General features: G+C 49.4%; 1 protein-coding gene across 1 annotated transcript in view; it reads right to left on the bottom strand.

The window, feature by feature from the left end:
- Positions 1-271: 271 nt before the first annotated feature.
- The window catches only part of MFN1 (mitofusin 1), a 23,145-nt gene continuing 9,009 nt past the window's right edge, over positions 272-14,407 (bottom strand). Inside the window, exons 7-13 of the mRNA XM_015423348.1 lie at positions 13,545-13,649; positions 13,240-13,342; positions 11,571-11,800; positions 10,466-10,621; positions 7,879-8,075; positions 3,832-3,966; positions 272-1,091 (exon numbers count right to left, since the gene is read on the bottom strand). Of these exons, the coding sequence (XP_015278834.1) occupies positions 1,025-1,091; positions 3,832-3,966; positions 7,879-8,075; positions 10,466-10,621; positions 11,571-11,800; positions 13,240-13,342; positions 13,545-13,649 (993 nt within the window). The 3' untranslated portion in view covers positions 272-1,024. The remainder of the gene's footprint in view (positions 1,092-3,831; positions 3,967-7,878; positions 8,076-10,465; positions 10,622-11,570; positions 11,801-13,239; positions 13,343-13,544; positions 13,650-14,407) is intronic.

Genomic DNA, 14,407 nt, shown 5'->3' with positions numbered 1-14,407 from the left:
ATTGGAAACAATGAAGAATGGGGGCAGGAGAAGTGAGCCCAGCCAGGATTGGTTGCGCCGTGCAGAGTAATGTGCTCCGCACGGCACAGGAACTCCTGGGGCTCGCTTCTTCAGTAGCCCGGTTTAAATTGGACTGCATGAGAAGCGAGGCAAGCCAGCCCCAGGATTAGGCTGGCTTTTTAAAATCCTGTATTTAAATTCTTGGGTCTATTGGACCCCACAAAAATTCAAGATTTCCAAAAAATCCCGGATCCTGAAATGTTTTGGGGGGGTTCAACAGACCCGAACAAAAAAAAATAACGGATTAAAAAAAAATTGCACACCCCTACTCAGTACTTAAGCTCTGTAACTGAGCTGCAGAAAAAGTCAGCAACACACATTCCCACAGAGAATTCCAGCTAAGGACCAAAGTAGACGAGATGCAGTCCCTGGTATCATCCTGGTCGGGACCGCTGCTGCGCGGGGCCCCTCCTCTCAGTAGGGTGACCCTGATTAGAACTGGGCCCCCACGATGCTCTTTAAAGGTGTTTCAGAACTCTACAAAATGGAGACGTGAACCCAGGGACGGCATCCTGTCTAGCTTGGCTCTAAGAGTTAATTTTACAAAGGAGGTTTTTTGGGGGGGTTTCCTCTTCCTGGATGCCAGAAAGAAAAGATTGCCCCGGGGGTAAAAGCTAATACAAAATACTATAAGTTCTTGCTCATTTATTTTTCTTGGATTTTCTTTTTTACATCTCCAAATAATACATTATATATTCACCCGTTAATATAAATAATTACTTTTGAGAAAAATTGCAAAATGATCCAAGTCAGTGGTTAAATAATACTTTCCGTCTCCCGCACCTCCAGGCCCAGTTCATTATCTAAGCATCAAAAAGGAGTTGGGCGGCAGTGGAGAGAGAGAAACGGAGCTTGAAAAAATTCATGTGGCTTGAGTGTGGAAAAATCACATCATCTTTTAAGATCCATCTGGCGCTTCCTACAGGGGCACTGGGGCAGCGGGGAGAAAGACGAAAGCTTCTCTCTATTTTGGTTGGAGAAACTGCTTTGTGAAACCATCGAGTTCTCCTTCCAGCTGAACGGCTTTTTTCCTGTAAGACAAAAGGGGGAGGGGGGAGGTTGGAGAGGACGTCCATAGACCAAGTCCTATTGTGAATTCACCCACTATCTGAGGAGCAACCGAAGGGAAACCAGAATGATCCACGGCCAGAGGTGTTAAACTCATTTGTTCTGAGGGCCAGATCCGACAGAAATGTCACTTTGCCAAGCTGGGCCATGTGTGCCATAAAATGTAATGCCAGGTACCAGAGATACAAACTTTATAAAAGACACTGGCAATTACCAATATTATTTTTACTCAGAATACAAACATGCTTAAAACATTAACACTCTCACAGTATTTCCTTAAAGTATCTCCCTGATGCCCACCCGCCCGCTTCCACCACCCATTCCTCATTAGCACTGGGACAGTATATGAGGACGTAATGCACAGCCTCTGTCATCTGGCAATAAAGGGCCTTGAATGGGCCGGTTCTGGCCCACGGACCATATGTATGACACCCTTGGTCTAACCAACATGCAGACACTGTTGTGCACAGAATACACAAGATTACCAAGGGCCAATTCTAATACTACACCAACTACATGGAAACTGGCAAGAGAGACATCTGACACCATAAGATGCTTCAGACATGGATTAGCCCCAACACTGTAGTGTCTTCAGTTCAGTAGACCACCAGTCCAGTTTGGTGTAGTGGTTAGGAGTGCGGATTCTAATCTGGGAGAACTGGGTTTGATTCCCCACTCCTCCACATGCAGCTGCTGGAGTGACCCTGGGTCAGTCACAAGTTCTCTCAGAGCTCTCTCAGCCCCACCTACTTCACAGTGTGTCTGTTGTGGGGAGGGGAAGGGAAAGAAGATTGTAAGCCGCTCTGAGACTCTCAGTGAAGGGCGGGGTATAAATCCAATCTCTTCTTAACGGATCCAGTACATTTTTATCCAACTCAATGTACATGGTACGCCCACATTTTACCCTGAAAACCCTGTGAGGAAGGTTTGGCTTAGAGAGTGAGTGGTCTGAAGTTTCATTGCAGAACAGGACCTAACGGCCAGGGTCCCCCGGATCTTACTCCAGTACTCTAACCATCTCACCACATTGGCTCTGCATGCATAGGGAAACCTGCATGCAGTGAGCAATGCTCCCTCTAAACTGTGGAGTCTTGTGAGCAACAATTCCACTTTGTGAGCTACTGGCATTAAACTTGTGAGTGAGTGATTTGGCTACTGCACTCACTGGAGAAGACCCTGATGCTGGCAAAGATTGAAGGTCAAAGAAGACGGGGACGGCAAAGGATGAGATGGTTAGACAGTGTCATAGATGCAACGAACATGAAATTGAGCCAACTTCAGAGGACGGCGGAAGACAGGAGGGCCTGGCGTGATCTGGTCCATGGGGGCCGCAAAGAGTTGGACTCGACTGTGCGACTGAACAACACCAACAAAAAAGAGCCATCCTTCCTGAGCTAAGACAAAAATGTGTGAGCTGGAGGCTAAAGAAACTGTGAGCTAGCTCACACTAACTCATCTTAGAGGGAACATTGGCAGTGAGGTTGATTCATTCATTTGGTAAGCCGCTTAGAGAGGCTGTGTGGGAGTTCCCGCCACAAGGGGGCAGTGCTGTTTCAGACAGCGATTTCAAGGGCTGAAGCGGCAGGAACAAGATCTGTGTCAATACCTTTCGTTAGGACCAACCAACTGAACACGAAACACTGTACAAGCTTTTGAGCTCACCAGAACTCTGCACCGGAATAGATGTCACATTGAAAAAGACGAGGGGTGAGAAGCATATTTTTTCAGGCCACCTGATCTTACCGGAGGGGGGGGGGGTAGGGTTTACAAGGGAAAACCATAGCGTGCCCGGCGTCATGACGTCACTTCCCTGTGACGCGCACGCCGGGGCGGGGTTCCCCCCAGGACCCGATTCCCCGTCATCGGGGAACGGGCCTCTGGGGCGGGGTTTTCCCGCCCCCCAGGGGGACTTGGCAGCCCTGGGGGGGGGGCTTACCAGCTCCACTGCAAGTTCATGAACTGCAATCTGGTTTTAGGGAAGGGGGAGAGAAAGGAAAGCACCTACCGACAGCGGCTTTGTACTGATCTCAGGCTCCCACGAGGGAACAAGGGCCAACTTTGGAAGGGGACTTTTTGAGATCTTGGGCCCTTCCCCACTGTCCCAGTACTCTAAAAAGGGATTCACCGTTGTGCTTACAACCCTCATTTAGTTTTTAACAGGTTTTCCGGACTGCTTTTCTTTTTCTTTCTTTTTTTTGAAGGCATGCCCGTTTGCGTGTCTCTTGGCATCCTTGCCAAAAAGTGTGAGTGTCCGCACTTTAAATAGACTAAGAAGCAATGGAGGGATTGCCTTTCCTGATTCAAATTTCAAGGGGGGGGGGTTTCAACAGAGAGAGGAAGCCAGTTAAGGCAAGGGTTAAGGCTCTAATAATAATATAATGATAACGTTATGTACGGGAACGTATTTTTGCAGACACATGCGTCACAGAGACAGCCATTCCAGGAAGGGAGGGTCGGTCATGGCTCTCCGCCAGATTAGACACACGTGGGGAAAATGCATCTGATTCTCCGTAACGTCTAAAGGGCCCCCTCTGACCCCCTCAACATCATCCCAAGGTAGATTACCACCTCAAACTCAACACAATCCCCTGATTTCACAATCCCCTGGGCTTTAGCCAATATGTGAGGCTTCTTGAGATGTCAATTTTAGAAACAGCGACCCCCCACCACCACAAAACAGGGGCCCCCTCCCCAGCCATTTACCGTAGCTGCTTGGAGTGGCTCTGGATTTTCTCTAGCTGGTCAATTCCTTTGGACAACCGGGCGATCGCTTCTTCCAGGTTCCTCTCGGTGATGTCAACTTGCTGGCAGAGACGAGCGAACGTCGTGGCCATTTCCCTGTGAGAGAGAAAAGCCACCAAAGATCAGGTCCACCAGCTTGTTCCGCCCGGTAGGCCCAGAATGAAAGACTTGTCAGAGGGGGCCTTGCACTCCGGCCACAATCCCATAGGCTTATTATGAACAGCGAGCATTCTGTTAAGAATGTCTCCTTCCCAATGCAGCACGGACAAAAAAGGAAATTTTAAACAGGGGGCACAGAGGGGCCCAATTCATTCTGAGCAGGCGCTGCTCAGACGCAGCTGCCTCTGTCCTCTCCCTGCTGTTATGCGAGACAAAATGGTTGAAGAAAACAGCAGGGGAGAAATAAAGGTAAAGGTTCCCTTGCTCGAAAGCCAGTCGAGTCCGACTCTAGGGTTGCGGTGCTCGTCTCCGTTTCAAAGCCGAAGAGCCAGCGCTGTCCGAAGACGTTTCTGTGGTCATGTGGCCGGCATGACTAAACACCAAGGCGCACGGAACGCTGAAATGGTCGCTTCTAAAAGTGAGATCTGCTCTCCTTCCATCCCTCCAAGTAAAAAAATAAATTAATGGGGGGGGGGCAGGTATTATAAATACTAAAAACAGAACCCACTGTACAAGAGAAGAGATTGGATTTATATCCCGGGATTGCAGTGGAGATTTGGACTCCTACAAGACAAGCGACACAGTCAAACCGAGCGTATTCTAGTCTCGGAATTTAGGTTGTCTCCTGGCAGCATCTGGAAGGATTCCGCACCGAGAGCACGAATCCTGCTTGACAAGACCGGCTCAGAGTCTGTTGGCACGGGGACGTGCAGGCTTTGGAATCACCCACAACTTTTTCTTCCAGGAAAAACAGAAAGGTAGTTCCATTCATTTGGGTACAGGCGATGTTTCTCCCTCAGAAACATCAACTAAGTTTTCAAGTTGTTTCACCAGATATATAGACAACGCTGATAACCGGAAATGTTCAATAGTTACTGGAATTGAGGCCAGAGGGAGAGAAGGCTCCAAGACAGTATCAACCCAGTGTGCTGCAGCACTGAAAAAAGGCAAACTATATGTCAGGGATCATAAAGGACTGGGAATAAAACGGCCAATACTATAATACCCCCGTACAATGTTCCCTCTAAGCTGTGGAGTCTTGTGAGTGAAAATCCTACTTTGTGAGCTACGAGCATTGAAGTTGTGAGCGAGCCATCTGGTTGCTGCATAAATTAGTTTGCTTTGAGGCCATCCTTCCTGAGCTAGATCAAAAACATGTGAGCTGAAGGCTAAAAAACTGTGAGCTGGCTCACACCAACTCAGCTTAGAGGGAACACTGCCCCCGTATCGACCGATGGTGCGGCCTCATTTGGAATGCCGTGTCCAGTTCTGGTCCCCATATCTCAAAAAGGACACTGCAGAGCTGGGAAAAGCACAGAGGAGGGCAAGCAAGATGATGAGGGGGTTGGAGCAAATCTTGTTCGCCTCTAAGGTCCAAAGGAAGGAAAGGAGGACGGAAACAAAAACCCCCCACCAAAAATGAATTAAGAACCAGGAAGGTTAAATGAATACAAATCTGAGGGCCAGTTCCTAAAAACAATAAATGTGAAACATTAATATATCAATGGTACAAAATTATCAAAAATACATGCATTTATTACAAGGTAAAAACAGTTATGGACCCAACTATATCCTCAATACAAGGTAAGATCGTACAATGTACACAAATGAAGCCTAATGCAACCCAACATGTTTTGGCCCAACTGGCCGCCTTCAGTGGTAAAGCATAGAGAGGCGCAGGAAAAGCCGTGGCGGAAGTGTGGCTTTTTAGAGCCGCAAGAAAAGAGAAGCGCGGCAGCAGAATCAGACAGATTCCCCGAGCCGCCGCGCATATGTTCCCCAGCGTGATCAGATGCCGAGGGGGAAGCCACGGACAGGAGAGCAAGGCGAGTCAGTTGCGCATGTGTGCGCATGCGCAGTTCCAGCAGGGGGCCTCGCATGCAGCGGGAGATGGACGTGTCAGCGATCACACGGCCACCCCTGCTGCGCATTTTCAAGTAGATAGTAGTGTTTTGCAGGGTTTTTTTTTTTAACTCCGTATCTTCAACCGGAAGGGACAGGTTGGGGGCGGGGGCGTGACGCTTGCCAGATGTTGGCATCTGATCGCGCCGGTTTAATCTGCCCTCAATCCGTCCGTTCCGCGGGGCAAATCCTCCCGTGTGACCAGGGCCAGTGTACACTTAGGCTCAATATTGCAGTGATAATACAAACAGTTAATCAATGTAGAAAGACAAAGAAGTTGTATTGTTATAATCAATGACGTAAGGCATAGTAGTATTAGGGAGGCTTCATATGATATCACCTTGTGTCATAATCAGGTGATGTTTCAATGCTATGCCTTCCTCTTTTGGTCCAGAAGATACAGCCTCAAGAGCAATTCAGAGCCAATGTACCATAATGGTATCAATGCTCCCTCTAAGCTGTGGAGTCTTATGAGCAAAAATTCTACTTTGTGATCTACTGGCATTAAAGTTGCGAATGAGCAATTTGGCTACTGCCCTGAATTAGTTTGCTCTGGAGCCGTCCTTCCTGAGCGAAGACAAAAATGTGTGAGCCGGAGGCTAAAAAACTGTGAGCTGGCTCACACCAACTCAGCTTAGAGGGAACACTGAATGGGCATGTAGTCTTCTATTTATGCTTGACCAGCGAAGTCGAGTTAGGCCGAAACACGTTGGGTCGCGTTAGGTTTCCTTTGTGTACACTGTAAGATTTCATCTTGTATTGAGGCTATAGGTGGGCCCATAACTGTTTTTAAATCATCTTGTAATAAAAGACATGTATTTTTGATAATTTTGTACTATTGATATATTTGTTTCACATTTATCGTTTTTAGGAAGTGGCCCTCAGGTTTGGTCCCGAAGGTCCTACTGGACTCAAATCTAGCCACTCTGTAACCATGGCGCCACAGTCTCATATGAATAGGCACAGCGGATTGAGAAGACACGGTGGAATTGCTTTTGAGGGATTGACGTTTGACGGCAAGTGGTTCAAAATCACCAAAGGGGTAATAGCTGTAGGGAGCGGAACGGTGGATGAAGCCAACGGGAAAGGCGGCAATGTTACAGCTTTCCAGAGCTTTCGAGGATATCTGCGTAAGTGGAATCAAAACTGCCTGGCAGAGAGCTAAAAACGCTTGCAAAGGACCCCAGCGCCTATTGCTTCTTTTTGCTCCACCAAGACTGGATCTTCTAGATCTAGTCTCCTAACTGCGATGTTTTCCTCTTTTTCTTGCGCCAGAGGAAAGGCACCGCCATCAGCAGACAGGATCCAAACCATTTCTCTGTTTGCATTCAAAAAGGAAGACGCTCTTTCAGTCTCCGGCCATATCAGGACATGATTGAGGTTTATAAGATTATGCATGGGATAGAGCAGGTAGAGAAAGAGGTACTTTTCTCCCTTTCTCACAATACAAGAACTCGTGGGCACTCCATGAAATTGCTGAGCGGTCGGGTTAGAATGGATAAAAGGAAGTACTTCTTCACCCAAAGAGTGATTAACACATGGAATTCACTTCCACAGGAGGGGGTGGTGGCTACAAGCATGGACGGCTTCAAGAGGGAATTAGATAAGCATATGGGGCAGAGGTCCATTAGTGGCTATTAGCCACAAGGTATAGATAGGGACCCTGGGGCAAGTGATGCTCTGTCTTCTTGGTGCTTGGGGTGGGGGGCAACAGTGGGAGGGCTTCTAGTGTCCTGGTCCCATTGCTGGACCTCCTGATGGCACCTGGTATTTCTGGCCACTGTGTGATACAGAGTGTTGGACTGGATGGGCCTTTGGCCTGATCCAACATTGGCGTCTCTTATGTTCTTATCCTTCCATGGTGCTGCTCAGCTTCCTCGAGAGGAAGGGCCTAGGAGTGGTGCCTTTCCTTGGGGACAGAGTGCCACAAAAACAGACGCGACGTACTGTTGCACTTGATGGCTGCAGTTTCTACTGGTGAAGGTGACAATCATCTGCAGCTTTTCAGTGGCATAGTTGACAAACTGCCGCTTGAAAGCTCGCTCTTTGGCTTTCGTTGTCCAGGTGAGCCTCTCGTAGAGATACAGCAGGCCGTACATGCTCAAGGAGAGGGAGATGACCTTCCAGCCGACCGTCCGCCAGACCTGGAAGAGAAAACAGATGTTTGGCGCTGCAACTGTGACTGATTGATAAAGAGAGCAGGCAAAACCTTTGCTTATGAGACAGGAAACACAACCAAATTATACATGGGAGGGAGGGGGCAGAGAAGGAAGTACTTTTTCTCGCTTTCTCACAATACAAGAACTCGTGGGCTCTCCATGAAAAAGATGAGCGGCAGGCAGATAAATGGAAGTACTTCTTCACCCAAAGGGTCATTAACACATGGAACTCACTGCCGCAGGAGGCTGTGGTGACTACAAGAATAGACAGCTTCAAGAGGGGACTGGATGAACATATGGAGCAGAGGTCCATGAATGGCTATTAGCCCCAAGGTAAAGATGGAACACTCTGTCGGGGGCAGTGATGCTCTGTATTCTTGGTGCTTGGGGGGCAACAGTGGGAGGGCTTCTGGCCCCGCTGGTGGACCTCCTGATGGCACCTGGGTTTTGGCCACTGTATGACACAGAGTGTTGGACTGGATGGGCCACTGGCTTGATCTGACATGGCTTCTCTTATGTTCTTAAGTTGATGCCCCTGTACCAGCTCTTCTGAGGCCGACAGAGATCCTTGAGAAAGATCCTGCTCGAAATTTTACCTTCTCGAGGCGTTACAACTACGTCTCAAAGGGGCTAAAGCTTCTTCTGGATTCGCTCCATAGTTCAGAATGAGTTTGGTGGTCTTTTTCTGTTTGGAAAATCATTTTTAAAGAAAGCAAAAGCCCACCTTGTTACCTGGCGGTTGAAAGAAAAAGTGGAAACTGACGGGAGTTTTACCAGCAGCTTCCCTTGGCTGGGTCTGCTGCCTTTTTCGGATTCTTTGAGACTCTTTGGGTTACATTTTTTTAAAAAATGGCAAGCCAGTGAGAGACGTTTTAAGAACGTATTTAAAAGCTGCAGCCCAGGGCCAACGTGTCACTTCACTGTGCGGCCATGAACAGTATGGCTCCAAACAGTCACCTTATCTTCTGTAAAACAGTGCCCTGAAAATATGGTGAGAGCTGGAATGGAATTTTGGGGAGCCATCTAACCCAGCCCACTTGTAATGGCGGGAGTTCCTGAAGAAGAAGAAGAAGGAGATTGGATTTATACCCCGCCCTTCACTACCCAAAGGTGTCTCAGAGCGGCTTACAGACTCCTTTTCCCTTCCCCTCCCCACAACAGACACCCTGTGAGGTAGGTGGGGCTGAGAGAGCTCTTGACAGAGACTGCTCTTTTTCAAGGACAGCTCTTATTAGAACTATGGCTTGCCCAAGGCCATCCAGCCAGGTGCAAGTGGAGGAGTGGGGAACCAAACCCGGTTCTCCCAGATTAGAGTCCGTGCACTTAACCACTGAACAACCTTGGACAGCTAGATTTGAGCACCTTAGAGCTTGGACAGCTAGATTTGAGCACCTTAGAGCTTGGACAGCTAGATTTGAGCACCTTAGAGCTTGGACAGCTAGATTTGAGCACCTTAGAGCTTGGACAGCTAGATTTGAGCACCTTAGAGCTTGGACAGCTAGATTTGAGCACCTTAGAGCTTGGACAGCTAGATTTGAGCACCTTAGAGACCAGCAAGATTTTGGGGGGCATAAGCTTTCAAAGATCAAAGCTCCGTATGTTGTCGAAGGCTTTCATGGCTGGAGTCCATTAGTTGTTATAGATTTTCCGGGCTGTATGGCCGTGGTCTTGGCATTGTAGGACCCGGAAAACCTACAACAGCTAACGATCAAAGCTCCCTTCCTATCTGACAAAGGTAGCTTTGGCTGTCGAAAGCTGATGCCCCCCAAATCTTGTTGGTCTCTAAGGTGAACACATGAAACCGCCTTATACCGAATCAGACCCTCGGTCCATCGAGGTCAGTATTGTCTACTCAGACTGGCAGCGGCTCTCCGGGGTCTCAGGCAGAAGAGGTCTGTCTCTCCCATCACCTACTGCCTGGTCCTTCTAGCTGGAGATGCCGGGGGACTGAACCTGGGACCTTCTGCATGCCAGGCAGATGCTCTACCGCTGAGCCGCACCCCAGTGCTCCTGGTCCCAAATCTAGCTCTCCTACAGCAGGCCAACATTGCTGCCCTATGAAACAACACGGGACAGGTAACTCTCCCGGCCTCTGAACAATCACTTACTCCCTGGTCCTTTTAACTGGAGATGCCAGGGACTAAACCTGGGACCTTCTGCGTGCCAGGCAGATGCTCTGCCAGTGAGTAACAGCCACTCACAAAGAAGTACGGCATGTGTAGGTTTTGGCAAGGGGGGAGGGCATGTGGAACTAGAGGGAGAGGCGTCGCAGCACAGAACACATGTGTCCAAACCCCCCCCCCCCCCCGGGTGTGTGTGTGTCTAAACCCTTCCCACGATTTCTCGCCAGGGCGCAAAGCAACAACGGAACTTACCACTCCTCCGACAATGATGATGGTCATGGAGGTCCGGGATGTCAGCGATGCCAAATTTGTTACCAAGGAAACCATGAGCTCTTCCTGCGATGGGTTCTCTGCAGCCAAGGTGGGGGTGCTGGCGATGCAGGGGGTTGAGGCTAGAGACCTCGGGAGCTAGGAGAGAAGAGGGCGAGGGCAGAGGTAAGGGCAGGCCGGCACAGGGACGGGGCCAGCCAGCAGACCTCTTGAGCTGTATTGTCTGGGAGACCGTTCCAAGGTGGACTTGGTGCCATCTCCCTTGGCCAAAGGACCGGGAGAGGCACCTTTTTAATAAACCCAGCATAGGCGTATATCGGCAGGTGACCTGTTGCTTCAGTGCTGATGGCTGCTTCGAACACACACACACAGTTAGACATTGCCTGGGATCCTGGAGTAGATTCCCGTCAGCAGAATGCGACTTCCTTGGTGCAGCCCAAAATGGTAGAACTGGTTGCCCAGGGATGTTGTGGCGTCTCCCTCCTTGGAGGCGTTTAAGGAGAGTTTGGACAATTATTTGTCAGGGACGTTTCAGGTCATCCTGCATGGTGCAGGGGGCTGGTCCTGGATGGTCTTCACGCCCCTTCCAACTGTTTAACTCTACGATTCCCTAAATGCTGCTCCGATGGGACAAGGAAACCCCCTCCCCCAAAGGAGGAATACAGATATCTGCATTGGGGGGGGGGGATGGGACCAAAAACAAAAATCTCTTTGTGGACGTTTACTGCAGGATGGCCCAGCCATGCTCTGCTGCCAAGTCCTTGTCCACAAGTGAATGCCATGTTGATGCCAGAGATATAGAAAAGAGCAAGAGTCCAGCAGCAACTTAAAGACTAAAAGAAACTGTGGCGGGGCAGGAGCTTTCGTGAGTCGCTGCTCACTTCTCCAGATACCCTGCCACAATTTTTTGTTAGTCTTGAAGGTACTACTGGACCCTTGCTCTTTTCTATGACCACAGGCAGACGAACACGGATCCCCAGTCCCCGTCTATCTTCACACTGGAGACGTTACCCACTTTTTAGCATCTGCCTGCACGAGCCACCAACACAAGCTCCGTCTGCCTAGGAAAGCCTTTCCAAACACTTACGGCGAGGGTGGGCTCCGCCATGCCCAGGAGCACCCGGTGAGGGCTTTTTGGGCCGAGGAACCGACTGACCAGGGCGCTCCAGCCCAAGGAAAAGCGGAACGTGATATCCTCTTGGAAATCTGCGCACAGGCTGTGGCAGTTCAGATCGTAGCTGAGGTCAAACGTCCTGCACGGGATGAGCACGTGGAGCTGGTTCTGGACCCCGGAAGGCAAAAGCGGCTTCAGGTTTTCTAAACGAACAAAAAAGGGAGCGGATTGAGCACGGTCAATGGGTGGTCTTCTAAGCTTGGGTCCTCCCATCACAGCTGACTACGGCACGTGGATTGTGCTCGTTTTGTGCCTCCATTTTGATTGGTATAAATAAGATTCCGGTTTTATTTTTTTTTCAGAAAAGCAGGTCAGCTTTGGCGAGGCACTCAAGTGGAAAGGGTTAGATCCTACAAGCTCTGTGCAAGAGGGAGGAAAGGCCTCTTTTGACCTCAGCTTCCCTAAAAGATTCTGGGCATTTGAACACCTGAAGCTGCTGGACCCTGAGCCAGACCCCCCTTCGGCTGTCGAAGTCAGTATTGTCTACTCGGGCTGCCAGCAACTCTCCAGGGTCTCATTGGGTTGCCTCAAAAAGGGACCACCCAGAAGCACAGATCTTCCAAGTGGCACTTCCACGCAGGGACGGGCACGTGGCCGCCTCCACCTGCATGCTTGTGGCGATGCCACGGTCACGGCCATGACGACTGATACACGTCCATCTGTTTGGAGAAGTCTGGAACTGGAGAAATGGACACAGGACACAGGAAGCTGCCTTGTACTGAACCAGACCCTTGGTCCAGCAAGGTCAGTGTTGTCTACTCAGACTGTGGCTCTCCAGGGCCTCAGGGAGGGGTCTGTCCCGTCACCTACTGCCTGGTCCTTTTATCTGGAGACCGGGACGGATCGACTATGAAACCAATGAAGCTTAAGCTTCGGGGGCCCTAATCCTGGAGAGGCCCTGAAGCAACTTTTTTTTTTACGAGTGAATTTTTCAACAAAATTGATTAAACATTGATTAGTGACAGGATCAGAAGCCAATGGACTGAAGTACTTAATACTGACCTTAGAATATGCTCTAATCCCCATTTCGTATGGCCTCAAAATGTCCCCGTAAATGGTCAAATTTCAAAATTTAAGCCCGAACCACCAGCTGTATGGGCTCGCTGAGTTCGCCGGAATCTATGCATGGCCTACATTTTGGCAGCTGGATCCTCGGATCCTTCGTTGGTGCATGGCTTTACAGCTCTACAGCTCAGCCCTTAGGCAATCAGAACCATTAAAAGACATCTGGGTTCTCAATTCAGGCTGCACTAGTCTCGCTTGTGTGCTTTAACAGCAAAAATTAGATTTTCACCTCTTTATCCTAACAAGCCCCACCCCTTCTGATGACTGTCTACCTTTGGACCTTGTTGGATGTTGCCCCATTGTTGCTGGTTGAGAAGGGGCCCCCCGTAACAGTTCAAGCTTCAGGGTCCCAAAAATGTAGGTCCGCCACTGCCCGGAAATGCTAAAGATTGAACCTGGGATCTTCCGCATGCAGAGCAGAGGCTCTTCCCCTGAGCCGTGGTCCCTCCCCTCCTCCGTGTCACATGTGAAAGACTGAACAGGGGTTAGAGAGCGGCAACCTTCGCACAAACATTACCAATCATATTCTGCTGTGACTGATACATGGACATGTTGACTTCACTGGAGCACCGGTCGGCCAGGTTCCTTCCCAAGCCTTCTTCTATGTGCTTGTTGAGCTCCTGGAGCGTTTCACAGAGGGGGGGGGGAAGCAAACAGTCAATGGATAATCTAACCGACTTAGAAACTGCGAACCACATAAATCTATCCACACACACATGTATATACACATATATAAACAGTCCTAAGCTTTGCTCTAGTCATGCAACAGGCAACAGGGAGAACACAGATTTTAAAACAATTTTCATCTATGCACGAACTTACGCTTTTATATAATCTCAAAACTTGCAGAGACGGGTGAAAATCAGAGCAAAATTCATCTACCAGTACTGAAAGTCGACAAATTTCATCAGTCATGGCAGAAGACACCTGGAAAAGATGGGAGTGTGGCCACAAGACAATCAGAGCAGAAAGGCACTTTTGAAGAAACGCTGAGAGGTGGTTATTGTTTTCACGTGTTAATGTTTTGGGCAGTTGAAATTAGAATCATAGAGTTGGAAGGGACCTCCAGGGTCACCTAGTCCAACCCCTTGCACAACGCAGGAAATTCACAAATACCCCCCCCCCCCACACACACCCAGTGACCCGTTTCATGCCCAGAAGAGGGCAAAAAAATCTCCTGGATCCCTGGCCAGACTGGCCTGGAGAAAAATTGCTTCCTGACCCCAAAGTGGCCATCACCATTTCCCTGGGCATGTAAGAAAGGGCCAGAAGAATGAAGCACTGATGCAACCCCCCTCCTGCCCTCCCTTCTCGTGATCTGCCTAAGTGCACAGAATCAACGTTGCTGTCAGATGGCCATCTAGCCTCTGCTTGAAAACCTCCAAAGAAGGAGAGCCCACCACCTCCCGAGGAAGCCTGTTCCACTGAGGAACCACTCTGTCAGGAAGTTCTTCCTAAAGTTTAGCCGATAACTCGTTTAATTTAATTTCAACCCGTAGGTTCTGGTCCAACCTTCTGAAGTCTGGGGCCATCAGCAATTACGCCTGGCACACCTCTTGCACGCAAAAACTCTTACTTTAGACTTATGGCCCTTTGCCATCCTTACAACCGCCCTGTTAGATAGGCTGGCAACATTTCCCATATTTCCGATCAGGGCGGGGGGGGGGGGGGGGGGGGAGGGAAAC

This window comes from Gekko japonicus, unplaced genomic scaffold (assembly GCF_001447785.1).
Source record: "Gekko japonicus isolate JY-2015 unplaced genomic scaffold, Gekko_japonicus_V1.1 scaffold1556, whole genome shotgun sequence".
NCBI lineage: Eukaryota > Metazoa > Chordata > Lepidosauria > Squamata > Gekkonidae > Gekko > Gekko japonicus.
This window is presented reverse-complemented; position numbering and strand designations above follow the sequence as displayed.